Source organism: Oncorhynchus tshawytscha, linkage group LG12 (assembly GCF_018296145.1).
Source record: "Oncorhynchus tshawytscha isolate Ot180627B linkage group LG12, Otsh_v2.0, whole genome shotgun sequence".
Classification (NCBI taxonomy): Eukaryota; Metazoa; Chordata; class Actinopteri; order Salmoniformes; family Salmonidae; genus Oncorhynchus; species Oncorhynchus tshawytscha.
The window spans coordinates 34,876,772-34,904,717 of NC_056440.1; the positions used below are offsets into that span (position 1 = coordinate 34,876,772).

The 27,946-nt window shown below is 42.1% G+C and overlaps 4 protein-coding genes across 9 annotated transcripts; all 4 read left to right on the forward strand.

The window, feature by feature from the left end:
* Positions 1-1,265: 1,265 nt before the first annotated feature.
* Positions 1,266-5,688, forward strand: LOC112263028 (cytochrome c oxidase subunit 6A, mitochondrial). The gene is made up of 3 exons (XM_024438989.2): positions 1,266-1,435; positions 5,050-5,198; positions 5,382-5,688. Exons 1-3 carry the CDS (start codon positions 1,333-1,335, stop codon positions 5,469-5,471), a joined length of 342 nt encoding a protein of 113 aa, XP_024294757.1. The 5' UTR covers positions 1,266-1,332; the 3' UTR covers positions 5,472-5,688.
* Positions 5,689-5,799: 111 nt separating this feature from the next.
* Positions 5,800-15,836, forward strand: hps4 (HPS4 biogenesis of lysosomal organelles complex 3 subunit 2). 6 transcript variants are annotated; one of them, XR_006084829.1, is made up of 13 exons: positions 5,800-6,080; positions 6,360-6,425; positions 6,568-6,658; positions 6,802-6,945; positions 7,225-7,332; positions 9,222-9,338; positions 9,511-9,605; positions 9,708-9,780; positions 12,976-13,115; positions 13,318-14,053; positions 14,558-14,684; positions 14,805-15,169; positions 15,338-15,360. XR_006084829.1 is itself a non-coding variant. In XM_024438985.2 (13 exons), exons 2-13 carry the CDS (start codon positions 6,385-6,387, stop codon positions 15,507-15,509), a joined length of 1,956 nt encoding a protein of 651 aa, XP_024294753.1. In that variant the 5' UTR covers positions 5,800-6,080; positions 6,360-6,384; the 3' UTR covers positions 15,510-15,836. The 6 variants fall into 6 exon arrangements, 4 of the variants coding, with proteins under 4 accessions (XP_024294753.1, XP_024294754.1, XP_024294756.1 ...); XM_024438985.2 differs by having other exon boundaries at positions 15,058-15,169; positions 15,338-15,836; XM_024438986.2 differs by having other exon boundaries at positions 12,982-13,115; positions 15,058-15,169; positions 15,338-15,836.
* A 1,032-nt stretch (positions 15,837-16,868) lies between these two features.
* Positions 16,869-19,278, forward strand: si:ch211-170d8.2 (uncharacterized protein LOC571755 homolog). Its single transcript, XM_024440617.1, has 3 exons — positions 16,869-17,491; positions 17,738-17,882; positions 18,525-19,278. The coding sequence occupies exons 1-3, from the start codon at positions 17,080-17,082 to the stop codon at positions 18,868-18,870; spliced, it is 903 nt and encodes a 300-aa protein (XP_024296385.1). The 5' UTR covers positions 16,869-17,079; the 3' UTR covers positions 18,871-19,278.
* A 1,977-nt stretch (positions 19,279-21,255) lies between these two features.
* Positions 21,256-27,896, forward strand: pop5 (POP5 homolog, ribonuclease P/MRP subunit). Its single transcript, XM_024438990.2, has 5 exons — positions 21,256-21,362; positions 21,444-21,586; positions 24,958-25,107; positions 25,458-25,541; positions 27,331-27,896. Exons 1-5 carry the CDS (start codon positions 21,343-21,345, stop codon positions 27,411-27,413), a joined length of 480 nt encoding a protein of 159 aa, XP_024294758.1. The 5' UTR covers positions 21,256-21,342; the 3' UTR covers positions 27,414-27,896.
* Positions 27,897-27,946: the final 50 nt, after the last annotated feature.

Sequence of the window (27,946 nt, forward strand, 5' to 3'; positions counted from 1 at the left end):
GCTTGAGAGGATCTGCAGAGAAGAATGGGAGAAATTCCCCAAATACAGTTGTCAAGCTCGTAGCGTCATACCCAAGAAGACTCGAGGCTGCCAAAGGTGCTACAACAAAGCACTGAGTAAAGGGTCTGAATACTTATGTAAATGTGATCCGTTTTTTTTCAATACATTTGCAAACATTTCTAAACCTGTTCTTTGCTAGGTCATTATGGGGTTTGAACGATTTAATTAAGGCTGTACCGTAACAAAATGTAGAAAAAGTCAAGGGGTCTGAATACTTTCCAAATACACTAACTGGCATTCTAACACTGTGGTATAAGAACATCTTTATGACAGTGTTATAATGTATTGTTCAGGTAAGTACCTAACAAGGAATGCTGCCATATAAGTGAACAGCCTTTGTAAAAGCACTGGACCGACGGTGTGTCATCATGGACCACTCCTGCATCACTTCCTCCTTGGACCCAATGTGGTGGACCATTTTAAGTAGTCCATTTCTGTGTAGACAATGAAATGAAATGCATTACAAAATACAGTGCTAAAAGGCTTGCCACTGGCCGTACCCTGTGCGCCTAGGCAGTATATTAAGGGAGACCTATGGCAACAACACAAAAATGCTACAAACATTGGTAAGGGCAGATAACAGCCAAGGGACAGAATAGGCTCAGACAATGCACATCAGGACAAGAGGGATATCACAACAGCAGATAATGGGGAAATCTGTTGGCAACAATGAAATACATTGTAAAAGCAGGCATAAGGGATAAAGTATCACTGGGTAAAAACTGGTTGAATCAACGTTGTTTTCACATTTAAACCGTGAAAATCAGTGATGGCGACATGGAAACCGAACTGGATTTGCAAAAAGCCATCAAAAAGCCTAGGTTCGCCCATGGCTAGTTACCTTGCAGCAAACGTAGCTAATCTACTGAGTAGTTTTAGCCTTAGTTTACCATTAATTTTACAATTACGTTTTCTTATATTATATTATACTTATACGTTTAATATATTTATTAGTGTACTTACAATCGCTAATACATGTAGGAAATGGATATAGCTAAATGTATGCACAAGTGAAATTACTGTAGCTAGCTAGCAAGCTAGCTGCTTACCAGTTGGCTCCATGTTTATGTTGTGCGGAATAAAATTCTGCGCACTGATTGGTTTGACGCTAAAAAATAATGGTGCGCAGTGATTGGCTTGAACGTACAACCACCCAGGGTAGTTAATAGTGACAGCTACCTTGGGTACGCGTCTACCGTGGAGCCCCATTAGAAGAGCACGTGTCCCCCTACATCACTTCCGCTCATCTGATCGGTCAGAAAGACTGCGAAAATGGTGTCTTTTGGACGAATTTCGCAAGCTCTCCTACGGTCCTCAATAATCCAGACCCGTCAACTCTCTGCCTCAGCGGCCCATAGTCATGGGGAGCAAACAGGTAAACCCACACAAACATTTCTCAAATGAAACGATTTAGTAATGACAAGACAAACAGTTGTTTGAAGGACATAACGTAGTGACCTTGCTCGTTAGCCAACGTAACGTTAGCGTGAGGCAGCATAACAGAGAATTTTACTAATGTAACTAGCTAAGTTAACGTTAGCTACAGGAACTTGGCAAATCAACCACATACACAGGAGTTGTTGGCAATTCAAGTCCCACCTATACTAGCCAGATGGCTAGCAACACTACATGACCTAAAGTATGACACCTGCTCATCGAACATCTCATTCCACAATCATGGGCATTAATATGGAGTTGGTCCCCCCGTTACTGCTATATCCGCCTCCACTCTTCTGGGAAGGCTTTCCACTAGATTTTGGAATATTGCTGCTGGGACTTCCTTCCATTCAACCACAAGCATTAGTGAGGTAGGGCACAGATGTTGGGTGATTAGGCCTGGCTCACAGTCGGCTTTCCAATTCATCCCAAAGGTGTTTGATGGGGTTGAGTTCAGGGCTCTATGCAGGCCAATCAAGTTCTTCCACACTGATTGACAAATTTCTGTATTTACCTCGTTTGTGCACAGGGGAATTGTCATGTTGAAACAGGAAAGGGCCTTTCCCAAACTGTTGCTACAAAGTTGGAAGCACAGAAGCGTTTAAAATGTCATTGTATGTTGTAGTTCCAGTGAAGGGAAATCTTAACGCTAAGGGGCCTAGCCCAAACAATGAAAAACAGCCCCAGACCATTATTCCTCATTCAAACTTTACAGTTGGCACTGCATTGGGGCAGGTAGCGTTCTCGTGCCATCCGCCAAACACATATTTGTCCCTCAGACTGCCAGATGGTGAAGTGTGATTTATCACTCCAGAGATCAATGGTGGCGAGCGTTACACCCCTCCAGCCAACGCTTGGCATTGCGCATGGAGATCTTAGGCTTGTGTGCGGTTGTTCGGCCATGGAAACCCATTTAATGAAGCTCCAGACGAACAGTTCTGGTGCTGACGTTGCTTCCAGAGGCAATTTGGAACTCTGTAGTGAGTGTTGGAAACGAGGAGAGATGATTTTTACAAGGTGTGGCTGAAATGGCTCAATCAACTATTTTTTTTTTGGGGGGGGGTATACACTACAGTTCAATAGTTTGGGGTCACTTTGAAATGTACTTGTTTTCGAAAGAAAAACAAAAATATTTCATTTTAAAATGACATCAAATTGATCAGAAATACTATTGTAGCTGAAAATGTTTTTATTTATGTAATATCTACATAAGCGTACAGAGGCCCATTATCAGCAACCATCACTCCTGTGTTCCAATGGCACGTTGTTAACTAATCCAAGTTTATCATTTTAAAAGACTGCCCGCACGCAGCTTAGAGGGAACATTGCATTCTGACCAATTATAGTTACCTTGAGTTTTTACACTTGTAGGATGGCCAGCTTTAGGTTGAGTAAATCAACTGAGATGTCAACTGAGCACTGAGTGTATACCAAGCTTTTTATTTTCTATACCTTACATTTTAATTCAGCTCGTCATGCTAATTTAGCTTTTTGCGACTGGCAGAAACAACTTTGAAGACAAAGACCATAAAATGTAAAATCCTCAAGTTATGAGAAACATGCACCGATATGTCAGAGCTCTGTGCTTATGAACGGATGTATTGGGTTATGAAATCTGACTATTTGGATAAATTGCACTCGGAAAGTATTCAAACACCTTCCCTTTTTCAAAATGTTATGTTACAGCCTTATTCTAAAATTGAGGAAAATGTTTTATTTAAATCACACACACTACCCCATAATGGCAAAGCGAAAACAGGTTTAGACATTTTTGCAAATGTATAAATAAAATAAAACATAAGTATTCAGAGCCTTCGCTATGAGACTCAAATTGATCATCCTTGATATTTCTACAATTTGATTGGAATCCACCTGTGGTAGGTTCAATTGATTGGAAATTATTTTGAAAGGGGCACACCGGGCTATATAAAGTCCCACTGTTGACAGTGCATTTCATAGCAAAAACCAAGCCATGAGGTCGAAGGAATTGTCAGTAGAGCTCCGAGACAGGATTGTGTCGAGGCACAGATCTGGGGAAGGACACCAAAAAATGTCTGCAGCATTGAAGGTCCCCAAGATAAGTGGCCTCCATCATTCTTAAATGGAAGAACTTTGGAACCACCAATACTCTCTTCCTAGAGATGGCCGCCTGGCCAAACTGAGCAATCGGGGGAGAAGGGCCTTAGCCCAGGGAGGTGACCAAGATCCCAATGGTCACTGACATAGCTCCAGAGTTCCTGTGTGGAAAACCTTCCAGAAGGACAACCATCTCTGCAGCACTCCACCAATCAGGCCTTTACGGTAGTGGCCAGATGGAAGCCACTCCTCAGTAAAATGACATGACAGACCACTTGGAGTTTGCCAAAAGGCACCTAAAGACTCTCAGACCATGAGAAACAAGATTCTCTGGTCTGATGAAACCAAGATTAAACTCTTTGGCCTGAATGCTAAACGTCACATCTGGAGGAAACCTGGCACCATCCTTACGGTGACGCATGGATACTGCAGCTCTGATTGGTTATGGCTCACCCTCCTGTATAGAATATGGGCCGGAGTCATGCCTTTCAATGCAATAGAATCCTACTCCATTACGCTCTGACAATCCTTTGCATAGTTAGTTTTTGTTTTGGTATGGTTAATTGAAAGTAGCTAATATTGCATTAATTCGAAGGGAAACGTTGTTAACTAAAGGGGAAAACTGAAGTGCAATCTCGTGCTTCTCTGTATGGCTGATATTTCTTATGCATGGCAGTCGCAGGTGCGCAGCTCCCCCGGAAGTCAGAGGGAACATTGCTGTCAGGTACTTAGCGCAGTAGGAGGCCCTTCCTTCTCTTTCTAGAACAAGACGACCCTACTGCGTATCGACCTGGTGCCAACGAACCTGACGTTTTCTACTTGTAGAATCACAATGCTTGTCAGTGGCCGAGAACTTGACTTTGAGCCAATCGGAGAGCACAAACCTCCACGTAGGGAGCCAGAGAAGTCCCAAGAGCAATTAGAGGGCACTTTTCCCGGTGTAATCCATCCCCCATTTCATCAGAATTATTCTAACTAAGGAAATCTGCATATAGAAAAAAAAATATGATTTTTCATTTTTAGTTGTGTTCAGTTTGCTACTGTGCACATGCTCATTGGCAAGTTAACTTTAGCTAGATAACTAAACTGAGCCAGGCAGTCACACACATTTCATATGAAATTTGGGTGGTAAGTGCAGCACAATGCTTTACCAAGATAGCTACCTAGCAATAAATGATGAATAAAACATTTAATTCACTCCAATTTCCAATACTGCCAGTTTGCTTTCTAGCTAATGTTAGCTAAATGGTTCACATTGCCATTTAGCACAACATAGCTAGCTAATTTCTCCACTGACTCAACAGCTAACAGGCAGCTGCTTCATTCAAAAATGAATCCATTGTGATTTAATTATGTTGCTAGTTGTGATTTAATTATGTTGCTGAACATAAAGATCAAATGTATTGCTTCAGTGTAAATAAAGCCTTTGCTTCAGTGTTACTCATCAAATTAAATTTGTTCTTGTTTCTTCTCCAGCCAGAACATGGAAGATCCTCTCCTTTGTAGTTGCCCTTCCGGGGGTTGCAGTGTGCATGTTGAACATGTACCTGAAGATGCAGCAACATGCTGCACACCATGTGGAACCTGAGTTCGTACCTTACAGCCACCTTCGCATTCGCAGCAAGGTCTGATTCAAGTTTTTTAAATTATGGCAAAATACTAAATGCATCCAGTTGTTGCAAAACACCTCTGATCGTATAGTTTAGGTATTATAGTCGCTGTAATTTTGTCTAGAGTATTTACACATTTTAATGTGCCCCCTGTTAGTTGAATTTGTCATTATGTTAACTTAACTCGTCTCTCACCAGCGTTTCCCATGGGGTGATGGCAACAAGAGCCTGTTCCACAACCCTGAAGTAAATGCCCTCCCTGATGGCTATGAAGGACGTGAAGAATGATCACTCTTCTTCCAGATTACCTCATACACTGGGACCAGAGTCTTCCCTCAATTCTTTACTCTGTTACTAGACCACGCTCTTCAAACAGTTTACGCTCCTCTATTCCATTATGTTTAACTATGCATACTTGTCACAAGGGACTCAATGATAGTAAAACCTTTCTGGACCATTTAACACAATGTGTGCTTAAACTTAACTAAAATAAATATTACCAAAATGTGTTTGTCATTATTAAGTCGTGTACACTATCAAGTGGTTTCGTATGTCTCTTTCTCTACCATATAAGTCTGCTATGTTTGGAGTTACGAAAGGAGTTTAGAAATTCGTGTTTCAGAGCAACGCACTGTTTGACACTATTTGCTTCCCCTTCTTTCACATGACTAACTTCTTGTGACTCGCATTCCTCTAGCAAGCGAGTAGCTAATGTTAGTTACTCTGTTTTCAATTGAGTCTGTTAAATTGTCTGAAACAAAGGAGTGAAGTTTGGCAAAGTAAAGGTAGGAAATTTGAAGGTATTGTTCGACTGAGATGACGACTTTACATGTATTACCTTGAAGGACCTGGAGGAAGACTGCGTCAACATCATTTGGAAGCGGCTTGACGAATTTGGTAAGCTAAATGCCAGCCAGCTGGTAGTTCGCGAGACATAACTTGATTTGTGAAATTAACGTTACATGCTAGTAGAAGTACTTTGGGCAATTCAGTTCAATGTGGGGTCTTACGATTTTTAATCATGCAGTCGGTAATTGCCACCAGTTGGTTCAATAGCGAAGGCATGTCCTATCAAAATGGAAAAACAATAGGCCTAGTTATCTGCATTGTACCTAGCTAGGATATAACATTCACGTAATGAATGCACTTGTTTTATTAATCACGGTCTTTATAAAGGTGTGGAGGACAGACAGAACAAACAATGGCAGCTATGGCTGAGATCATTGTGCCTGACTCAAGAAGGTGGGACTGTCACCTCTGATCTGAGGTTCTATTATTCTATTGAATTCCTATCCATTTTTTTCTGCTATTCAATAGTCCTTACTTGGTTTTCTAATGTTAGTTTGGTTATTTTCACTCAATCAGATTTCTTGGTGATTTGCAGATGCATTAACTTCTTCCTGTATGATGGGTCAAAGGTCAAGGGTGAGGGTGACCCTACAAGAGCTGGCATCTGCTACTTCTATCCTGAAGAGGTAGGGATGTCAAGTTTGTATGTGTTCCCTCAATGAGATTATTGATACTGTGTATTAAGAATGATTACTTGATTGCAGTAATGATCCCCTACCAATTGGATGAGTCCATTGAATGATGGTTATTTGCCTTTTATTTCTTCCAGACACCTCTGGATAAGCAGGAGCTGCTGTGTGGACAGCTGGCAGGCGTGAGCCGCTGTGTCTCTGAGCTCTCCTCCTCCCCTGTACGTCTGCTCAGGCTACGGCGGAGCAAGTTCGCCATCCGCATGAAAGACAACTTTTTGTGGGTGAGTTAAGCCATAATCTCGTTACGACACTTCCGCCCGAGGTTATTTGCACCATAGCCTGGAACCACACCAGATCATTGTCATATGACAACTATGCACTAAGTCTAACATATCTTCAGATGTTTGAGCAAAACCTGACAGATCTTATTGAAACATTCACCGATATCTCAGATGGATAGACTACTGTAATGAGACAGTTCGTCCCCTAAACCAGTTTTTGTTTTTGTCTCAATCCCCTGTGTATATGTCATAATAACTATCCATGTTGCCCTCCCTCAGGCCTTAAGCTGTTCAGTGGAAATACCAGACGTCAGTATATGTGACTTCCTGGATCAGCTGATAAATCTCTTTAGTTTCTATAACGGCCCTATCCGCCAGAGCTACCAGGTACAGTCATCTCTAACACTTCATAGTGATGGGAAGTTTGCGTATTTTTACTGACTGGTCTTTTCAACTTGTTCAGTCAAAAGAACCAATCTTAAGACTACTTTTGTTCATTTGAGTCTGTAATTCCCAGAGCACGCAGGACCCCTACCAGGGAAAGATAAACTGAAAACTCACAAGTCAAGCCTCTCGTTCACATGTCATCGGGGCATGTTCACCCGGTGGCCCTAAGCGACCTCTTATGTTGCTTATGCCTGGAACCAGCCCTGAAGACATGTGAACGAGAGGCTTGTAGAATCATGAGTTTTCAGTTTCTTTCCCTGGTAGGGATCCTGCGTGCCCTCTGGTAAACGAGATGTGACCTCCAGCGCGCCCCCCTATTGATTTGTTAGTCATTCTCACTCTGACTCATATTAATATGGCATAAATCATTACAAAATATGTAGAATTGCAGGAAATTAACTTTAACTAAAATAATCACAGTTTAGGAGGGAATCCACTAACATTTTTGCCACAAGGTCGGGAGTCTCCCACAACCCAATCTCGCTTAGGGCCCCTAGAAGGCTAGAGCCGGCCCTGCATGTGGTTCACCATAGGATGCTTATTGGAGCTGTCATTTGTGACAAACATGTAAAAGTGTGCTTTAACCTCTAAGGGATCGGTGTCCCCCGTGGGACGGTTGAGCTGACGTAGGCTAATGTGAGTAGCATGAGGTTGTAAGGAACAAGAAATTTCCCAGTACACAGACATATCCTGTATTGGCAGAAAGATTAACAAGAACTTTAAGCTAACTGCACCGTCCAATTTACTGTACCTATTACAGTGAAAGAATACCATGTGATTGTTTGAGGGGAGTGCACGGTTATGAACGTCAATGTATTAATAAACCAATTATGCACATTTGGGCAGTCTTTATACAACATTTTGAACAGAATGCAATGGTTCATTGAAGAGTCTAAAACTTTGCACATACACTGCCTCCATCTAGTGGCCAAAATCGAAATTACGCCTAACCTGGAATATTACATATTGGCCTTCCTCTTGCATTTCAAAGATGATGGAACTAAAAAAAAAAAGTTTTTTTCCCTTTGTATTATCTTTAACAAGATCTAATGTCTTATTCTCCTACATTCATTTCACATTTCCACAAACTTCAGTGTTTTCGTTCAAATGGTATCAAGAATATGCATATCCTTGCTTCAGGTCCTGAGCTACAGGCAGTTAGATTTGGGCATGTCATTTTAGACGAAAATTGAGAAAAAAAAGTGTCTGATCCTAAAGAGGTTTTAAACAATGTACATTTGTTGATTGCTAGGAATAAAAATACGATTATTTTTTCAAATGTTTGAAACAAGGTCTACTTGGACTAGATTCTGAACTACTCTTTGCGGAAAGCATTGCTTGACTGCCATATGGCTGATAAGCACAAGATCGTTCGAACTGCAGCCCTCCAAACTATTCGTTTTCGAGTGTGTTGGTTCTATAAAGCTATGTCCTTCGTAACGGTCAATCAATTCATTGAATTCATTCTTGCACCATGCAATCAATTATCAGTTATAATAAACATTTTGTTCTCTATGCTGCCTACAGCATGATCTATTTTCCTTTGCGTATGCCTATGTGTTGGTCGGATCACGTCTCAGAGGAGCTTCTATCGGTCTTGTTGTAGGACTCATTGCGGCCAGCTGATCAAATGAAAGACTCGAATGAATCTCAGGAAAAACTAATCCTGACTCTCCAGTCAGTAAAAAGGCGCTCAAAAATAAACAATTAGTTTGTGAACTGCACATCACTAACACTTATCTTAGCTCTATACAGCAATCTGTCATATCCATATCATGTCCTCACTTCACATAGATGTGCGTTGTTTTTTGCTAATGCCTTGCATTTAGATCTACAGTCAGGAAGATTTAGCTGTTCGATGGACCCAGTACCTCTCCCACTTACAAGGAGGTGCCACTGAACTCCACCACATCTTCAGTGTCTTGAGCACCATTGACTCTACACATGTAAGTAATAAGTTGTCTGTTGGGCATGATGTCGGTAGGGTTTGCTACCTCCGGTAATATTATACGATTCCTTATTTTATGTAAGGCGCTGTTACAATTACTATCTATTTCATTGATCTTTTAAGTTGATTTACTTCTAGCCTGGCAATTATCTCCTTGTTTTGATTCTCAGATTGACCCACTTCTCCTACTCAAGGCTGCCCTCATTCTGCAGGCCTGTCAACGCTGCCCCCTTGTGTTAGCTGGTTGTGTACTCTACTGTGGGAGGTAAACTGTCTGACCTTTGCTGCAGCAAAGTGCTGGAGTAGTTAACCACAGATTAGAACCAGACACAAACTGTGTGTATATAAACCTGTCTTTGCTCCACAGGGTTGTCAGCACACAGATGCCTCCTGATCTCACAGTGAAAGTCATGGTTCATGAAATGGAAACATACAAGCAGGTATATGACAATGGCTGATAATTTAGGTGCTTCTCTCATTTGAGATTTTTATTTTATCTTGTGATCATCTTAATTTGTTGGGTTGTTGTAGTATTCATCAATATCTTAATGCAAATCAAAATGTATTTGTCAAGTGCGCTGAATACAACCGGTGTAGACCTTACAGTGAAATGCATACTTACAGGCTCTAACCAACAGTGCAATTTTGGGGGGGAAAGGCATTAGGTGAACAATAGGTAAGTAAAGAATTAAACCAACAGTAAAAAGACAGTGAAAAATAACAGTAGCGAGGCTTTATACAGTAGCGAGTCTTATGGCTTAGGGGTAAAAACTGTTGAAGCCTTTTGGTCCTTGCTTGGCACTCCGGTACCGTTTGCCATGCGGTAGTAGAGAGAAAATTCTATGGCTGGGGTCTTTGACAGTTTTTAGGGCCTTCCTCTGACACCGCCTGATGTAGAGGTCCTGGATGGCAGGAAGCTTAGCCCTAGTGATGTACTGGGCCGTTCGCACTACCCTCTGTAGTGCCTTGCGGTCGGAGGCCGAGCAGTTGCAATAACAGGCAGTGATGCAACCAGTCAGGATGCTCTCGATGTTGCAGCTGTAGAACCTTTTGAGGATCTGAGGGCCCATGCCAAATCTTTTTAGTTTTCTGAGGGGGAATAGACTGTCGTGCCCTCTACTCACGACTGTCTTGGTGTGTTTGGACAATTCTAGTTTGTTGGTGATGTGGACACCTTCAAGCTCTCAACCTGCTCCACTTACAGCCCTGTCGATGAGAATGGGGTTGTGCTCAGTCCTCCTTTTCCTGTAGTCCACAATCATCTCCTTAGTCTTGATTACGTTGAGGGATAGGTTGTTATTCTGGCACCACCCGGCCAGGTCTCTGACCCCTTCCCTATAGACTGTCTCGTCGTTGTTGGTGATCAGGCCCATCACTGTTGTGTCGTCTGCAAACGTAATGATGGTGTTGGGGTCGTGCCTGGCCGTGCAGTTGTGGGTGAACAGGGACTACAGGAGGGGATAGAGCACGCACCCCTGAGGGGCTCTAGTGTTGAGGCTTAGCGTGGCAGATGTGAGGTTATACCCTTACCACCTGAGGGCGGCTCGTCAGTTGGTCCAGGATCCAGTTGCAGAGGGAGGTGTTTAGTCCCAGGATCTTTAGCTTAGTGATGAGCTTTGAGGGTATTATGGTGTTGAACGCTGAGCTGTAGTCAATGAATAGCATTCTCACATAGGTGTTCCTTTTGTCCAGGTGGGAAAGGGCAGTATGGAGTGCAATAGAGATTGCATCATCCGTGGATCTGTTTTGGCGGTATGCAAATTGGAGTGGGTCTAGGGTTTCTGGGATAATGGTATGTTGATGTGTGCCATTACCAGCCTTTCAAATCACTTCATGGCTATGGACATGAATGCTACGGGTCAGTAGTCATTTAGGCAGGTTGCCTTCGTGTTCTTGGGCACAGGGACTATGGTGGTCTGCTTGAAACCCGCAGCCTTGTGTATGTTGACCTGTTTAAAGGTCTTCCTCACGTTTGCTATGGAGAGCGTGATCACACAGTCGTTCAGAACAGCTGATGCTCTCATTGCATGCCTTAGTGTTGCTTGCCTCGAAGCCAGCATAAAAGTGATTTAGCTCGTCTAGTGGGCTCGTGTCACTGGGCAGCTCGTGGCTGTGCTTCCCTTTGTAGTCTGTAATAGTTTGCAAGCCCTGCCACATAAGACGAGCGTCAGAGCCGGTGTAGTAGGATTCAATCTTAGTCCTGTATTGACGCTTTGCCTGTCTGATGGTTCGTCGCAGGGCATAGCAGGATTTCTTATAAGCTTCCGGGTTAGAGTCCCGCACCTTGAAAGCGGCAGATCTACCCTTTAGATCAGTCTGAATGTTGCCTGTTATCCATGGCTTCTGGTTGGGGTATGTACAGTCACTGTGGGGACAACGTCCTCGATGCACTTATTGATAAAGCCAGTGACAGATGTGGTGTACTGCTAAATGCCATCGGAAGAATCCCGGAACATGTTCTAATCTGTGATAGCAAAACAAACAGTCCTGTAGTTTAGCATCTGCATCATCTGACCACTTTTTTGTAGACCTAGTCACTGGTGCTTCCTGCTTTAATTTTTGCTTGTATGCACGAATCAGGGTAGAATTGTGGTCGGATTTACCAAGTGGAGGGCGAGGGAGAGCTTTGTACGCATCTCTGTGTGTGGAATACAGGTGATCTAGGAAAAAAAAATCCCTCCTGGTTGCACAATTAACATGTTGATAGAAATTAGGTAGAACTGATTTAAGTTTCCCTGCATTAAAGTCTCCGGCCAGTAGGAGCGCCGCCTATGGGGGAGCGATTTCCTGTTTGCTTATTTCCTTATACAGCTGATTGAGTACGGCCTTTGGTGCCAGCATCCGTCTGGTGGTAAATAAAACAGCCACGAAAAGTATAGCTGAAAACTCTAGGCAAATTAGTGTGGGCTGCATTTTATCACAAAATACTCTACTTCAGGCAAGCAAATTCTAGAGACTTCCTTCCATTTCGTGCACCAGCTGTTGTTTACAGATATGCACAGACCGCACCCCCTCGTCTTACCGGAGTGTGCTGTTCTATCTTGCCGGTGCAGTGTATGTCCCGCTAGCAGAATATCCATGTCATCATTCAGCCACGATTCTGTGAAACATAAGAATATTACAGTTTTTGCTGTCCCGTTGGTAGGATATTCGTGATCGTACCTTGTCTAATTTATTGTCCAATGATTTCACATTTGCGAGTAATATTGACGGTAACGGCAGATTTCCAACTCACCTTCTGCGGATCCTCACGAGGCACCCCGCTCTGTGTCCTCTGTACCTGCGTCTCTTCCTCTTGCCAATAACTGGGATGTTGGCTTGTCGGGTATTCGGAGTATGTCCTGTGCGTCCTGCTTGTTGAAGAAAAATTCTTTGTCTAATCCGAGGTGAGTGATCACGGTCCTGATATCCTGAAGCTATTTTTTACCGTACGATACAGTTTCAGAAACATGTACAAAATAAGTTAAAAATAACGCGGAAAAAAACACGTAATAGCACAGTTGGTTGGGCGCCCTTAAAACTGCTGCCATTTCTTCCTGTGCCAAGTTATACTATTTATTTTTTCTTCCCAAAGTCGGACGGTTTAGTTACAGGCCTTGCCATACATTTTTGCTTATGCTTCTACATTGCTCTAGGAACAGAGACCCAATGGACTGAGTTCCTCCAGCTCTTCTGGCAGCACTCCTCTATCTAGCCCAGTGACCTCCACCACTGTGTTCCTGACCACCACTGAACTACAGTATCTCCGCTCCGCTCCCGTGGACAGAGAATCCAGGTACTTCACCCACCTCTGAAAGAAACCCCCCTCCACTGTATAAATGATATCCTTTTCTGGTAAACACTCTAACTAGAGTGAGTTGTGTGTTCCGTCCTGATACAGTAAGCTCAAAGCCAAGTGAAAGTGGGGGTTAGACACGTTTTGAATGGTTGCCACCCTGATATGAGGATACATTGTTGAGCCTGTGTCTGTCCTACAGATCCAAATCTACCCAATCTACTCCAAAGGAATCAAACCGACCTAGGAAGTCCCGCCTGCTGTCAAGAACTCTATCTGACACACCAACCACTGATCCGCTTGACCCAGACCCCACCCACTACGTGCCACTATCCTTCCATTATCCCTCCACTCCCCAGTCAACTATACCTGATGAGTCGCTATTTAGCCCAAGTCCTTCATTTCACACTCCTGGCCCTCTCAGCCCTTCACCTATCAAGGTCGCTCCAGAGACCTCTGGTCATAACTTGTCCAATGGAAAGCTGTACCATGAGGTGGAGGAGGGTGTCACAGGAAGTTCGTACGACCACAGTTATAACAGCATAGATGGTGGGAGAGATGAATCGGGTCTTGCAGAAGGAGGCAGGTCAATGCAAAACAAGGACCTGCGTCACATCAATGGACAGAATGGAGGTAGTATTGTACTGAGTGGAGAGAGAGCTGGAGCCCTCTGGTTCAGTGGTCAGGAGTCCCCAGAGCCTGGCAGTCAGAGGATGGGGAATGTGAAGGTGTTTAAGGAGAAGGAAGGACAGGGGAGTAAAGGTTTACTGCAGGCTGATACTTGTGATGTGCCCCCCTACTCCCCTTCGCCCGGTGAGAACTCTACAGAGGCCCCTCTGCTCCCCATGTCGTTGTACCAGCACAGGGTGAGAGGGCTGGTACTGGCCCTACTGGTGGAGCCAGACTTCCACAGCAACACTGTAGCCACGGAGGAAGTGGTGAGGAACTTTTGGGGAATATGGGAGGGATATGAATGTTTGTTCATGCATGAGTGTTCCACAAGAGTTTCCGCCTTCTGGACCACCACCTGTGTTCAACAGTTAGAACATGAAATGTATAAACTGGGTGGTTCAAGCCCTGAATGCTGATTGGCTGACAGCCATATACCACGGGTATAGCCAGACCATGTATTCCATGGGTATAGCCAGACCATATATACCATATACCACGGGTATGACAAAACATGTATTTTTACTGCTCTAATTACATTGGTAACCAGTTTATAATGGCAATAAGGTACTTTGGAGGTTTGTGGTATATGGCCAATATACTGGCTGAAGTCTGTATCCAGGCACTCCACGTTGCGTCGTGTTTAAGAACAGCCCTTAGCCGTGGTATATTGGCCATACCCCCCCGTGCCTTATTGCTTAAATATACTATTGCCCCACATATTATTACAGCAGTTTGTTATTTAGTCTACTCTCACCCTGTGGTTTGCGCAGTATCACAGCAGCCTGGCATCTTTGAACGGACTGGAGGCACATCTGAGGACCACTGCTCTGGGGGCTCCCGGCCCACATGGGCCGTACACCTTTGCACACTTTGACTGTATACAGAACACGCTCACAAGTGAGGCTTGAATATTCTCAGCGCTCTGTATATTCTATACTCATTTTTTTGACCTTTGCCTGACTCTTACCTTTTGCCTCTCTCTTTGTCCATTTCTGTCTATGGAACCATGTCTTTCAGTTTCCCAGTGTTCACCTTACTGCTAGAGTGAGTAGAAAGCTCAGTGCTTTGCAGTAGCTGATTGGGATGTTTTGGGGCATTTTGTGGGACTTTGGTGTTTTGTGTGAACTTTGTGTTAGCTGATATGGGTATTTTGGAGTACATTTGAGCAACTAGGACCCTGTACACAATCTCTGGCTTTTTTATTGCGTGGTTGATTGCCGTTCATGTTTGTGTGGTATTTGTAACGAGAGACTGCTGTGTGTCCCTGCAGCCAACCTGTCTGGCAGGCCAGGGGGAGCCCAGGAGTGTTCCTTTGTGAGAGCCACATCGCTGCTCCACTCGCATTTCTCTCACACTGAAGCTCTGCAGGAGGCTATTGTCAGGTCAGTATGACCAGCAGTGACGGAGGGGGCTCTCACCATTCATTACTCCTCAAGGCTGATAATGGGGGGTAGTGGAACGGAGGCCATCATTATGCAGTTTGTATTATCCTTGAGTGTTTTGGCATTGAGTTGTATGTATAATGTTTAGACACAATGTTTATACCACAGGAGCGCTGGTGCAGCTGTGTACGGGACCCGCAGCGTGGCCCAGGAGACGTACTTCCTGCAGAAAGGCGGCGCAGTGAGAAACTCTGGCATTCCTAACCACCAGGACAGCGCTTTCTCTCTGCCCAGCAAGGCCCGACACAGATTAATGAAACACGGGGTAAACCTGCTCTGACTGACCACGGCAAGGAGAGTTCCACCAGCACTACTCAGCAGTCACTCTCTACTCAGTCACTGCTCTGAATATGATACTCTTTAAATTCATTTCCAACACTGTACTTACACTGAACCTTTTTGCAAGTTAATATAAGCACTTTGTAAAGAATTATAGGAAGTTGTATGTATTTACCTTTTTCTGTTTAAGAAATGTTTGCTTTATCTGTAATGTCAAGTGACGACGTTCGCTTTGCTGCATGGTTCTTGTCCTTGGTCAGGTCATTATTGTATAACCGAATGTGTTCTCAATGACTTAGCTGGTTAAATAAACTATTTACAAGAATGATGGTCAAGTTCTACATTGTTTTGTGTTAATGTGCAGAGGGCCATGATCTTTGTCAAGACTGCAGACATTTTGCACTATGAAATTCCAACACACCACATGAGCTTGTACAGAACACAAGTGGTTTTGTGTAACAAATACTCAATGTACAAACTTCAGGACATGGCTGCTGGGTTTCCTAATCACTGTAATCCTCTCCACTAAATCGTTCACCACCACCACCCACAAATGACATAGTGTATGTAGAAAAAAATATGTATGTATTTACAGATGTGTAATTATTGTGTACTCTTGGATTTCCTTATGGGGTTTGTTTTGATAACTCAAAAGCCATTGCATACACTCAATGTGACAATTTTCAGTCCTTTTCCAATAATATTCGATGAGGTTGTTTGCAAAGACTGCAGTTTGCTAAAAATGAATGGGTGATTTGTGGGAAAAAGTATTTTTGTCAATACATCTTGGTCTTATGGCAAGCAATTTTTCTTCCAGGTAAACTATTTCAAATGCATGTATTCTGTGGTTATTTACAATAGATCAACTGATGTATGGGTGAATTAGTAAATTAACTCTATCTTAATTGTATTGTCTAAATGAGCTGCACATTGTACTCTAAATTACAGGGGCCACTGGTCCCTGTAGTGCCATATCAATAATATGCCTAGTAGCTCAATGGAACAAGAGATGGAGGCGCTCGCAGCATTTTACAAACACTCAAGTACGAACACCAACCCCACTTGTTATCATGGTAATTATATTGTTTTGGGTGAAGTGGAGGAACAATGACAAAATGTAAGTTGACATGAAATGTAAGATAATTTGGGGCTTCATAACATACTGTCTACGTGCGAACACTATCCATATAGAAAGTAATCTCGGTTTCTGTGCCTTTTGTTTGTCTTGTAAATGAAACCATTCTTGGTGGTCCAAATATAGTGTAATTAGGGTCATTAGTTGCGAAGCTGAATTTGAATGACTGGAGTAGGTGTTCCCGGGTGCCTTATTATGCAAACGCATTTTATGGGCCAGTGGGGTGCAACTAGGTGGTTAGGGGCACGAAAAAAACAGGGTGTGGAGAAACAGAATTAAAATTCTAAGTGGCAGAATGCCCGGCCATTGTCAGCGTACCCCTTCAGCGTAATACCCCTTAAACCACGGAGATAATCGGTCATTTTCAGTAACGCTGTACTACTGGACGGAGCTGATACAACTCTAGTGGAGCACTCCCAACTACGAACCCACCACCATGGCTTTTACAGCCTTATTTTGGATTGCCTTAATGTGTCTATCTATGACTACTCATTTAATTGGAGTACAGTGTGGCGCGGTTAAGGAGTTACTGTCAAAGTCATCCACTTTTCAGGATGGACACAAGACTTTACACACAGATATCTTGAGACGGTGGCGACGGGAGAGTGAGGCGACACAGCGGCAACATTGCGCACTGTTGGCAGTGCCTTGGATGGAAACCAACGCGCTCCCGATGGATTTGGCACAGCAACATCGTCTTCGGGTGCTTTCAATGCCCCAAAGAGGTTTACGGCGTGCAGTCTATCCAGAGCAACCGCTATTCCGTTTTGTCAGACGGGTCTATCGTTGCTGTCAATTACATTTCCATTGCAGAGGCGTCAAGGGGATTCAGGGTCGTATCAGTGGAGGTAGGAATCTAAATCCAGTCATTTGAAGTAGATTATCAGCCATTTATTGTGCCTACTCTTGGACTAAATAAGTAGGCCTGTGTAGACAGACCTACAACAAAGAATCTAAATTCAAAGTGCCTTTAAGACTTAGGTTTTATAGAAGATAACATTAATTCTAGTGAGGAGGAATGGGGCCGCTGTCACATTCTGAGTGGTACTTCTTTCATTTAGGCCTTACATAATGTTTCTCCTCCCCCCCATTAGATACAGACATGGAGTTCCTTCTCAGTCAGGATGTTCTGTCAGTGACAGTAATGAGAGCTGAGATTCATCTCTATGTGTTGAATCCTCAACACCTGAACATTGAGCCTGTCCTTTCCTACATGGCAAAACGCAAGCTTCCCACACGGTAAGAGTCCTAGTTGACATGATGATACACATACTTAGCTGTATTACCTCAACTTTTTAAATAACTATATTCCATATCTATGGAAACTGAAAGTTGTGATTATGAGGCAAAAGTACTGTGGTCCTTTTTTTATTTTTAAATTTCACCTTTATTTAACCAGGTAGGCCAGTTGAGAACAAGTTCTCATTTACAACTGCGACCTGGCCAAGATAAAGCATAGCAGTGTGAACAGACAACAACACAGAGTTACACATGGAGTAAACAATAAACAAGTCAATAACACAGTAGAAAAAAAAGTCTATATACATTGTGTGCAAAAGGCATGAGGAGGTAGGCAATAAATAGGCCATAGGAGCGAATAATTACAATTTAGCAGATTAACACTGGAGTGATAAATGACCAGATGGTCATGAACAAGTAGAGATACTGGTGTGCAAAAGAGCAGAAAAGTAAATAAATAAAAACAGTATGGGGATGAGGTAGGTAAATTGGGTGGGCTATTTACAGATGGACTATGTACAGCTGCAGCGATCGGTTAGCTGCTCAGATAGCAGATGTTTAAAGTTGGTGAGGGAAATAAAAGTCTCCAACTTCAGCGATTTTTGCAGTCCTGACTCCACTCTTCACCTTTTTATTCCACAGATACAGTTTGCTGTCAAAGGAAAACGTTCTGGAGCTTCAAGTTGATCTGCTGTTCCTATTCCAAGGTCTTCAGGAGGCAGCTGGTGGTGCCATAGGGGGGCCAAGCCTAGTTGGCATGCGGAGAGTGGGGGAGCTTTCAAGTGGGGGCCCACGAGAAAGGCCAGGAGCACCATGGTCTCTGCAGGATACCAATGTTGATCTCTGGGGGGAGGGGGTGGGCCCCCTGCTGACCAATGTGGAGTTAGGCCTTGCCCTGAACTGTGACAGGGGGGGAGTGGAGGTATCTTGTGAGCACAATGGAGTCCACCTATTACACTCTCCATTCATTGTTTTCTCCTACAGATAAAGATGACACAAACCAGGATAGTACACACTATCACATTTTACCTTGTGATGCTCCATAACCCCATCTCCATGTTGTCTCGAATGTCCTCAAGTCTATGAAGCTGCATTTATTTTTCTGAGGGCAACAACTTGTATTACTGTTATGTGAAGGCAGTGGATGTGATGTGTTCACTACCTAACATTTTTTTTTTAAATTGCAAAATCTATATATTTTTAAGATGTTATACCCCAAGGGGTTCTTTGCACTTCAGCAAATGCTTGTATATATTAAATTATCTATGTTGTTGTGTTTTGTAAGACATATTGATTTGTAAAGATGTAAATATTGTATATAACCACATATGTTTATTGGAAATGTGTTTGTTTTTCCTTTATTGAAACTGAATCTTATTAAATTGGCGAAACTCTCTCTTTTTTTGTTGCATTAAACAAAAGTTGTTCATAATAGGGTACAGTCCTAAACTGTGGCAAAAATCTCATTGTCTTGTATCTTATGTATGTGTGATTCGCTTGTTGTTTTCCCTGTTTTTTCACCTGCAGTTTTCAAGAAACAGGTGTTTTTTTTCTCTCAGCTGACAGAAAGACCTTCTCTTGCTAGTGCTCCTGAGTGGCGCAGCGGTCTAAGGCACTGCATCTCAGTTCTAGAGGCATCACTACAGACCCAATCCTGGGCTGTATCACAACCATCCGGAATCAGGAGTCCCATACGGTGGCGCACAATTGGCCCAGGGTTGGCCGGGGTAGGCTATCATTGTAAAATAAGAATTTGTTCTTAACTGACTTACCTAGTTTAATAAAAATAGGCTTCAACACAAGTTTTGACAGTTGGTGTGAAAAAAAGTGGTGGACAAAGAACTCCACCTGGACTACCAAATCATGAAAAAAAACCATCTATTCTGAGTTGTTGACACTTAATTGTCCATGGGTATGGCAAATAAGAAATTGTTATGAGTTATAAATGGTAATGAGGGAAAAGGAAAAATAAGAAAAACCACGTCAACAACTTAAACTCAGTTTCATAATACAGTCAAAGGGGGAAACATTGCATATAGAGGTAAAAATGTCAGTAGTACTACAGTAGTTATAAAGTGCCTTGCGAAAGTATTCGGCCCCCTTGAACTTTGCGACCTTTTGCCACATTTCAGGCTTCAAACATAAAGATATAAAACTGTATTTTTTTGTGAAGAATCAACAACAAGTGGGACACAATCATGAAGTGGAACGACATTTATTGGATATTTCAAACTTTTTAACAAATCAAAAACTGAAAAATTAGGCGTGCAAAATTATTCAGCCCCTTTACTTTCAGTGCAGCAAACTCTCTCCAGAAGTTCAGTGAGGATCTCTGAATGATCCAATGTTGACCTAAATGACTAATGTATACGTGTCTTATCATGTGAATGTGTGCCTGTGTGTGTGTCTCTTCACAGTCCCCACTGTTACATAAGGTGTATATTTTTATCTGATTCTACTGCTTGCATCAGTTGCCTGATGTGGAATCGAGTTCTGTGTAGCCATGGTTCTAAGCAGTACTGTGCGTGTCCCATAGTCTGTTTTTGACTTTGTGATTGTGAACAGACCTCTAGTGGCATGTCTTGTTGGGTATGCATGGGTGTCCGAGCTGTGTGTTAGTAGTTTAAACAGACACTTCAGTGCATTCAGCATGTCATCAAGAAGTGAATCTCTCCTCCACTTTAAGCCATGAAAGATTTACATGCATATTATGAATGTTAGCACTCTGTGTACATTTAAGGGCCAGCCGTGCTGCCCTGTTCTGAGCCAATTGTAATTTTCTGAGGTCCCTCCTTGTGGCACTTGACCACACGACTGAACAGTAGTCCAGGTGTGATCTGCCTTGTTGATAGTGTTGTTAAAAAGGCAGAGCAGCCTTTTATCATTGACAGACGTCTACCCATCTTAGCTACTGTTGTATCAATATGTTTTGACCATGACAGTTTACAATCCAGGGTTACTACAAGCAATTTAGTAACCTTAACTTGCTCAATTTCCACATTATTTATTACAATATTTAGTTGAGGTTTAGGGTTTAGTTTACGATTTGTCCCAAATACAATGCTTTTACTTTTTGAAATATGTAAGACTAACTTGCTCCTTGCCACCCATTTTGAAACTAACTGCAGCTCTTTAAGTGTTGCAGTGATTTCATTCACTGTAGTAGCTGACGTGTATAGTGTTGTCATCCGCATAGGCTACATTTTTTGTCAGATTTGACTTTTCGTAGCAGGTTAGGATAATTAGGGTAGGACAACAGTTAGGACATAAACTGTAGCCATTCTAGCCAAGACAATCTGGACTCGAGCTCCTCTGAGTTTGCATCTGCGCAGTAAAGTTATTTTGGTAAAAGATCGCGATTGGTTTATCATGATGCCAATCAATCTTGAGCCCCACCACGAGTTGTCATTCGTTAAATGACCCAACACGGAAGTAGAAACATCGACATGTGTTGAGCGAAATGGTGCGACTGAAATCCAGGTAAAATTGCTCGTATTTACATGTTGCTAATGTGTACAATTATGAAGTTCTCCCCTCCTGATCAAACGCGTTTCTTCGCAGATATTTGCTGTGTGAAGTTTGCGTATCAGATCGACGCAATCTGTCACTGCTAGATGACCGAGCCATCTACACTGCCACAAAAGCAGCAGTAGCTCGAGCGCACGGTGACTATGGCGCTGCACTGTCCAGCCTCGGATTCTCAGGTATTGATAAAGGGAATCAGTCCTTGTGTAGTTAAGCAATGTGATTTGATCACTTAAAGTAACGTTAATGCAATAGCATACACTTGAAAAGGGCTTGAAGCCCACTATGCTAGACTAGGGTTACAATAACATTTCAGATTAGTTAACTGACAGTGGCGTAAAGTACTCCTTGTAGTTTTTTTTTCCCGGGGGGGGGTGTACTGTACTTTATTTGAACTGTTCCTTCTACATTCCTGAATGTAGTTTTTACTCCCTACAGCTTCCTTGACTCCCAAAAGTACTCGTAACATTTACAATGCTTAGCAGAACAAGAAAATTGTCCAATTCATGCACTTCAAGAGAATGTGGTCATCCCTACTGCCTCTGAGCTGGCTGACTCACTAAACCCATGCATCATTTGTAAATTGTCTGTGTTGAAGTGTGCCCCTGGCTGTCAGTGCATTTTAAAAACAGAAAATGGTGCCATCTGCTTTGCTTAATTTGAAATGATTTACACTTAAGTATATTTACAACCAAATACTTTGACATTTACTCACTCAGTAAAATTACTACCTATCTTTCTATTGAAAAAACATATACTTTTACTCAAGTATGACAATTGGGTACTTTTCCCAGTTGTGCCCTTGAGGAAAGCACTTAACCCAGTAACCTGAACAGCTTCGACACCCAAGCCATAACTGATAAATGGCTAACAAAATCGCTACCTGGACTACCTGCAATGACTCTTTGCACACACAGTCTTAGGCTTATACCAACACACATACTGATGCAACACGTTTGCTGCTACTATATCAATCCTGTTGCATAGTTACTTTACCCCCCCCCCCCACCGTGCATTTAGAAAGTATTCAGACCCCTTCACTTTAACCACGTTTTGTGATAGCCTTATTCTAAAATTGATTTTTTAAAATAAATTAAATCCCCTCCACGCAATACCCCATAATGACAAAGCAAAAACAGATGAAGAAATGGTTAATTTATTACAAAAACAAATCACATTTACATAAAGTTCAGACCTTTACTCAGTACTTTTGTTTTAACACCTTTGGCAGCGATTACAGCCTCGTCTTCTTGGGCATGACACAAAGCTTGGCACCTGTATTTGGGGAGTTTATCACATTCTCTGCAGATCCTCCGAAGCTCTTGTCAGGTTGGATGGGGAGCGTCACTGCACAGCTAATTTCAGGTGTCCCCAGAGATGTGAGTCCCAGCCTCAGACATTCAGAGACAAGTCCCGAAGCCACTCCTGCGTTGTCTTGGCTGTGTGCGTAGGGTCTTTCTGTTGGATGGTGAACCTTCACCCCAGTCTGAGGTTTTGAGCAGGTTGTCAAAGAGCTCTGTACGTTGCGCAGTTCAGCTTTCCCTCAATCCTGAGAAGTCTCCCAGTACCTGTCGCTGATAAACATCCCCACAGCATGATGCTGTCACCAGCATGCTTCACCGTAGGGATTGTGCCAGGTTTCCTCCAGATGTGAAGCTTGGCATTCAGGCCAAAAGGTTCAATCTTGGTTTCATCAGACCAGAGAATCTCTCATGGTCGGGCCTTTTGGACGCTTTTGGCAAACGCCAAGCAGGTGGTCACGTGCCTTTTACGGAGTGGCTTCCGTCTGGCCACTCCACCATAAAGGCCTGATTTGGTGGAGTGCTGCAGAGATAGTTGTCCTTCTGGAAGGTTCTCCCATTTTCAGATGAACAGGTGGGCTCTTGGTCATCTCCCTGACCAAGGCCCTTCTCCCCAGATTGCCCAGTTGTGGCTGGGCAGTCATCTCTAGGGAGAGTCTTGGTTGTTCCAAACTTCTTCCATTCAAGAATGGAGGCCACTTTTCTTGGGTACCTTGAATGCTACAAAAATGTTTCGGTACCCTTCTCCAGATCTGTCGCTCAAAGGCCATTACCTTTGACCTCATGGCTTGGTTTTTGATCTGACATGGACTAACAACAGTGGGATTTTTTTATATAGACAGGTGTGCCTTTCCAAATCATGTCCAATCAATTGAATTTACCACAGGTGGACTCCAATCAAGTTGTAGATACATCCTTAAGGATGATCAATGGAAACAGGATGCACCTGAGCTCAATTTTGAGTCTCATAGCAAAGAGTCTGAAGACTGGTATATCTGTTTTATTTTTAATACATTTGCTCAAATGTCTAAACCTATTTTTGCTTTGTCATGATGGGGTTGTGTGTGTAAATCAACTTTTTTTTATTTAGAATACGGCTACAACATAACAATGTGGAGAAGGGGTCTGAATAATTTTGAAATACACGGAACAAAAATATTTAACTGCAACATGTAAAGAGTTGGTTTCAGGAGCTGAAATAAAAGATACCAGAAGTGTTCCATATGCACACAAAGCTTATTTCTCTCAAATTCTGTGCACAAATTTGTTTACATCTGTTAGTGAGCATTTCTCTTTTCCAAGATAATCCATCCACCTGACAGGTGTGGCATCAAAAAGCTGATTTAAACAGCATGATCATTACACAGGTGCACCTTGTGCTTGGGGACAATAAAAGGCCACTCTAGAATGTGCAGTTTTGCCACACAACACAATGTCTTAGATGTCTAATGTTGAGGGAGCATGCTGTCTGCAGTAATGTCCACCAGAGCTCTTACCAGAGAATGTAATGTTATTTCCTCAACCATAAGCTGCCTCCAATGTAATTTTAGAGAATTTGGCAGTATGTGCATCCGGCCTCACAACCGCAGACCACGTTTGAGCGAGTGGTTTGCTGATGTCAACATTGTAAACAGAGTGCATCCTGGTGTTTTTATTTATTTTTTGCGATGGCAGTTTGAATTAACCAAAAATAACGTAACAAGATCCTGAGGGCCATTTTTTTTTTCTTTTTTTTTTTTCTTCCCTCTCTAAGGTATCTGACCAACAGATGCATATCTGTACTCCCAGTCATGTGAAATCCATAGATTAGGGCCTAATGCATTTTTTTTCAATTGACTGATCTCCTCATGAACTGCAACTCAGTAAAATCAATTAAATTGTTGCATTTATATTTTTGATCAGTATACATAATCATGGTAGTTATCTGGTACCCCTGAACATCGACTCACTACTGATACTCCCTGTTTATAGGCGAGACATGTTGTTACTCACTGTGTTTATTCCTTTGTCACTTTCCTTAACTTTAAAAAAAAATCTTTAACTCTGCATTGTTGGAAAAGAACCTGTAAGAATTTCACTGTCAGTCTACACCTGTTGTTTACGAACCACTTGACAAATACAATTTGATTTAACCCCAAATTGCTTTCCATCCAGGGTGGGCGCTGTGGCCATGTGTCACTTAAATTAGCTGGGGATAAAGTAAAAGGCAGAGGATAATTCATAAGTAATGAATAAATTATATTTTTCAGTGAAGTATCTGAATGCCCACACTGGAATTGTGTTCCTGCGCTGTCGGAAGAGCCACTACAGACTCATCTGGTCTGCATTGCCATTCATCACCAGTCTAGAGAACCGAGGGCAAAGAGTGCCATGTTTTCTGAACTGTTTGCATGTGGGAGGTAAGACAGACCAACTTCCCTTTGCATGAACAAGTTGTAGCTGATATTTGGGATGTAAAAGTGACAGGCATGGATACATTATTTGTATTTATTTGCACATAAAAAAGACAGGGTTCCAACTTGTTTTTATTTGAACTGTTTTGTCTTCCACCTAAGAGGGCTTATATGAAAAAAGTTTGTTCAGTTAATCAAAGCATACTAATTACAATTTAACATTTATAAAGTCAAGTGTACAATTTGTTTTTAAATATACCAGCTCTAGTGCAGTCATCAACTTAACAAAGACATATATTTTGCACTGAAGGTAACTAACTGCAAATTCAATGTCTACTTATTTTCATTTTATGCAGGAACGATCCGGACATGTCAGAAATTTCTGGTCCGATACAATACTCAGCAGCTCCACCGGATGCTCCCCCTCTGTCAGAGTGAAGGTATGCAATGGTCTGCTTTATTTTTGTACATCAGTTCCTTACCCATGCACGGTTTTCTCATTGCAGACAATATGCCTAGTAATCTAGTCAATTTTGAATAGGCAACAACCAGGTTACAGGGAAGCTATAATTAGGTGGGACTTCCAAAGCAAATAAACGTTTTCTTATTATTTTGTATGCTACTCCTCTTACTGTTTAAGATAGAAATGCCTTTCAAACTTTAAAATGTGCGGACAGGTCTGGAATGGTGTGCTTGCGTAACTTTTTCATATTTTTAAACTTAATTCTGCAGTCTTTGTGTCCATCTTCATTCACTTTAATGGGACTTTTTAAAAACTTTCTAAAGCGGCCTCATTGTGACATCACTTCCAATATTCACTGTAAACAACTTTTGACACATCAGCTTATTTGACCACTTTGCGATCAGTTTAGTTCGTAAATTCACTCTGGCGATCTACTCCGATGTCAGAGTATTCTCGTCTGAGTGTGCCAGAGCACAGAATAACGAACGCTCAACACCCGTTGAATATGGCTGATGTCAGTAAACGTCGGTTTTAAAAAAGCATGATTGAATTGTAACCACCAGCAGCAGTTAAGTTAGTCACCAACACTCTGAATAACCTAAAAACGCTCGGATCAACCCTACTCCTCGGCCAGAGCGTCCAGTGTGCACGCTGAACGCACCGAGAGTGAAACGCTCTGAATTTACAAACGCCCAGAGGGCACTGAGCACACTCTGGCACTCCAGGTTGAATTTATGAATGCACCCTTAGACAAAAAGTTAGTTTATGAAATCTTCTTCTGCTTCTCTGCTATTCAAATCTGTCGTTTGAACAAAAATATATTTGACCAATTTAATGGTTACAGCTGTTTGTCAGTTTAGAGTGATGAAAAGCAGCTAGCTAATGTTAGCTAACAGCTCTTACATATTGCGTCATCGAGCAGCCCAACCGGAGGCGTTGGTATGGATACCAAATGCGTTTCAATGGCAAAGGGCCATGCGCTAGAATGGTAAAAAAGTACAATTCTAGATCTCATCTTTTACCGCTTAAGCTATTAACTCCAAACCAACGCTGAGATGTTTTGACTGACCATACTTAGATTGCTTGTCAAAAGATTTTTGATACTATAATTTAACCAACTATTTTAAAATGTGCATAAATTAACATAGGTTTGAATGAGAACCAAAGAAATGCAGAGGTAGCAATTGAAAATGGCCCTGCTCCTTGGCCAATTAAGCTACAACACCAACTTTAAAACATTCAGGCTATCTACTTCTATAACACTTATAAACTAGAACTATAGACATTTGCATAAAATAACTCCCCAACAGTAATTTTTTAACTGTTCAAGCTAGGGACACCAAACCACCTTTCAAATGCTCAGGCTATTAACTTCAAATTATTTAAGTTTAACTATATAAATTAGCGTAAAATAACTCCAACATTAATTATTGAACTATTCAAGCCAGATACAGCAAATTAACTTTCATATGTTCAGGCTATCCTAACTTTTCATCTACCTATGTTTTCAACTATAACCAGTCACCATCATTACTACTGCAGACAATACCACTACTATAAAACATTTTCAAAACCATACATACTTCAAAATGACTTTACTTTAAATGGTAAAGTAAAACTTTTTAAACTTCTACCATTACCACAAAAATATTTTTTAAAGAGGTAAAGCATGTCACACTGCTTTTGTAATTCATGTACAATTACCATCTAGTTTGAGAATTGAACGAACTATACTGTGGCTGTTTTGTTTGTCTTTCCTTGTGCAGCAGAGAGATCAGAGATCCGCAAGTCAGTACTGAGCTGCACCCTGAAAAAAGAGGCAGATGATGAAGAAGAGGAGGATGAGTGACTCCAACATCATTCTGACGCTCTTGCTACTTGCAGTGTATCTCACCTCTGGGAAGACACTGTTAATCCCAATACAGGTAGTTCTGTTACTGGACTGATGGATTTCATGACAGAATAGAGCCCTCAAACTCAACTCTGGACCTCGAAGCCAGTTCCACGTTTTTCATTGTTCACCTTTAATTAGGGACTGATTTAGGTGAGTGCAATTAATTCAGGTAGAACAGAAAACCAGGAGGCTCCGGACCTCGCAGGTTAAGAGTTGAATACTCCTGGAATAGAGCCTGGTGCTTCAATGCAGCTGTTTGAGTGTGAATGCAGATCAGCTGTGAGCTCATTAAAACAAAGCAAATAAAACATTGGACATGTGTACATAAATAGTTTTGTTATTTCTGCAATGTGTATAATTAATGTTACTTTCTGCACTGTTGTGTATACATTTTATGAAAGCAAAATAATAATAATAAAATCTCTTCTAGCAAGCCAACCATTAGCCCTTATTCATGACTCCAATTCCATTACATTGAGCCATTGGAT

Bases quoted from the DNA above. Each gene is read 5' to 3' on its own strand.
- LOC112263028 (XM_024438989.2), top strand. From the start codon at position 1,333: ATGGTGTCTTTTGGACGAATTTCGCAAGCTCTCCTACGGTCCTCAATA. The intron at 1,436-5,049 runs GTAAACCCACAC...TTTCTTCTCCAG, and splicing joins TAGTCATGGGGAGCAAACAG to CCAGAACATGGAAGATCCTC. The intron at 5,199-5,381 runs GTCTGATTCAAG...GTCTCTCACCAG, and splicing joins ACCTTCGCATTCGCAGCAAG to CGTTTCCCATGGGGTGATGG.
- hps4 (XM_024438985.2), top strand. From the start codon at position 6,385: ATGGCAGCTATGGCTGAGATCATTGTGCCTGACTCAAGAAG. The intron at 6,426-6,567 runs GTGGGACTGTCA...GGTGATTTGCAG, and splicing joins ATTGTGCCTGACTCAAGAAG to ATGCATTAACTTCTTCCTGT. The intron at 15,170-15,337 runs GTCAGTATGACC...TTTATACCACAG, and splicing joins CTGCAGGAGGCTATTGTCAG to GAGCGCTGGTGCAGCTGTGT.
- si:ch211-170d8.2 (XM_024440617.1), top strand. From the start codon at position 17,080: ATGGCTTTTACAGCCTTATTTTGGATTGCCTTAATGTGTCTATCTATG. The intron at 17,492-17,737 runs GTAGGAATCTAA...CCCCCCCATTAG, and splicing joins TCAGGGTCGTATCAGTGGAG to ATACAGACATGGAGTTCCTT. The intron at 17,883-18,524 runs GTAAGAGTCCTA...TTTATTCCACAG, and splicing joins AAACGCAAGCTTCCCACACG to ATACAGTTTGCTGTCAAAGG.
- pop5 (XM_024438990.2), top strand. From the start codon at position 21,343: ATGGTGCGACTGAAATCCAG. The intron at 21,587-24,957 runs GTATTGATAAAG...TATATTTTTCAG, and splicing joins GTCCAGCCTCGGATTCTCAG to TGAAGTATCTGAATGCCCAC. The intron at 25,108-25,457 runs GTAAGACAGACC...CATTTTATGCAG, and splicing joins GAACTGTTTGCATGTGGGAG to GAACGATCCGGACATGTCAG.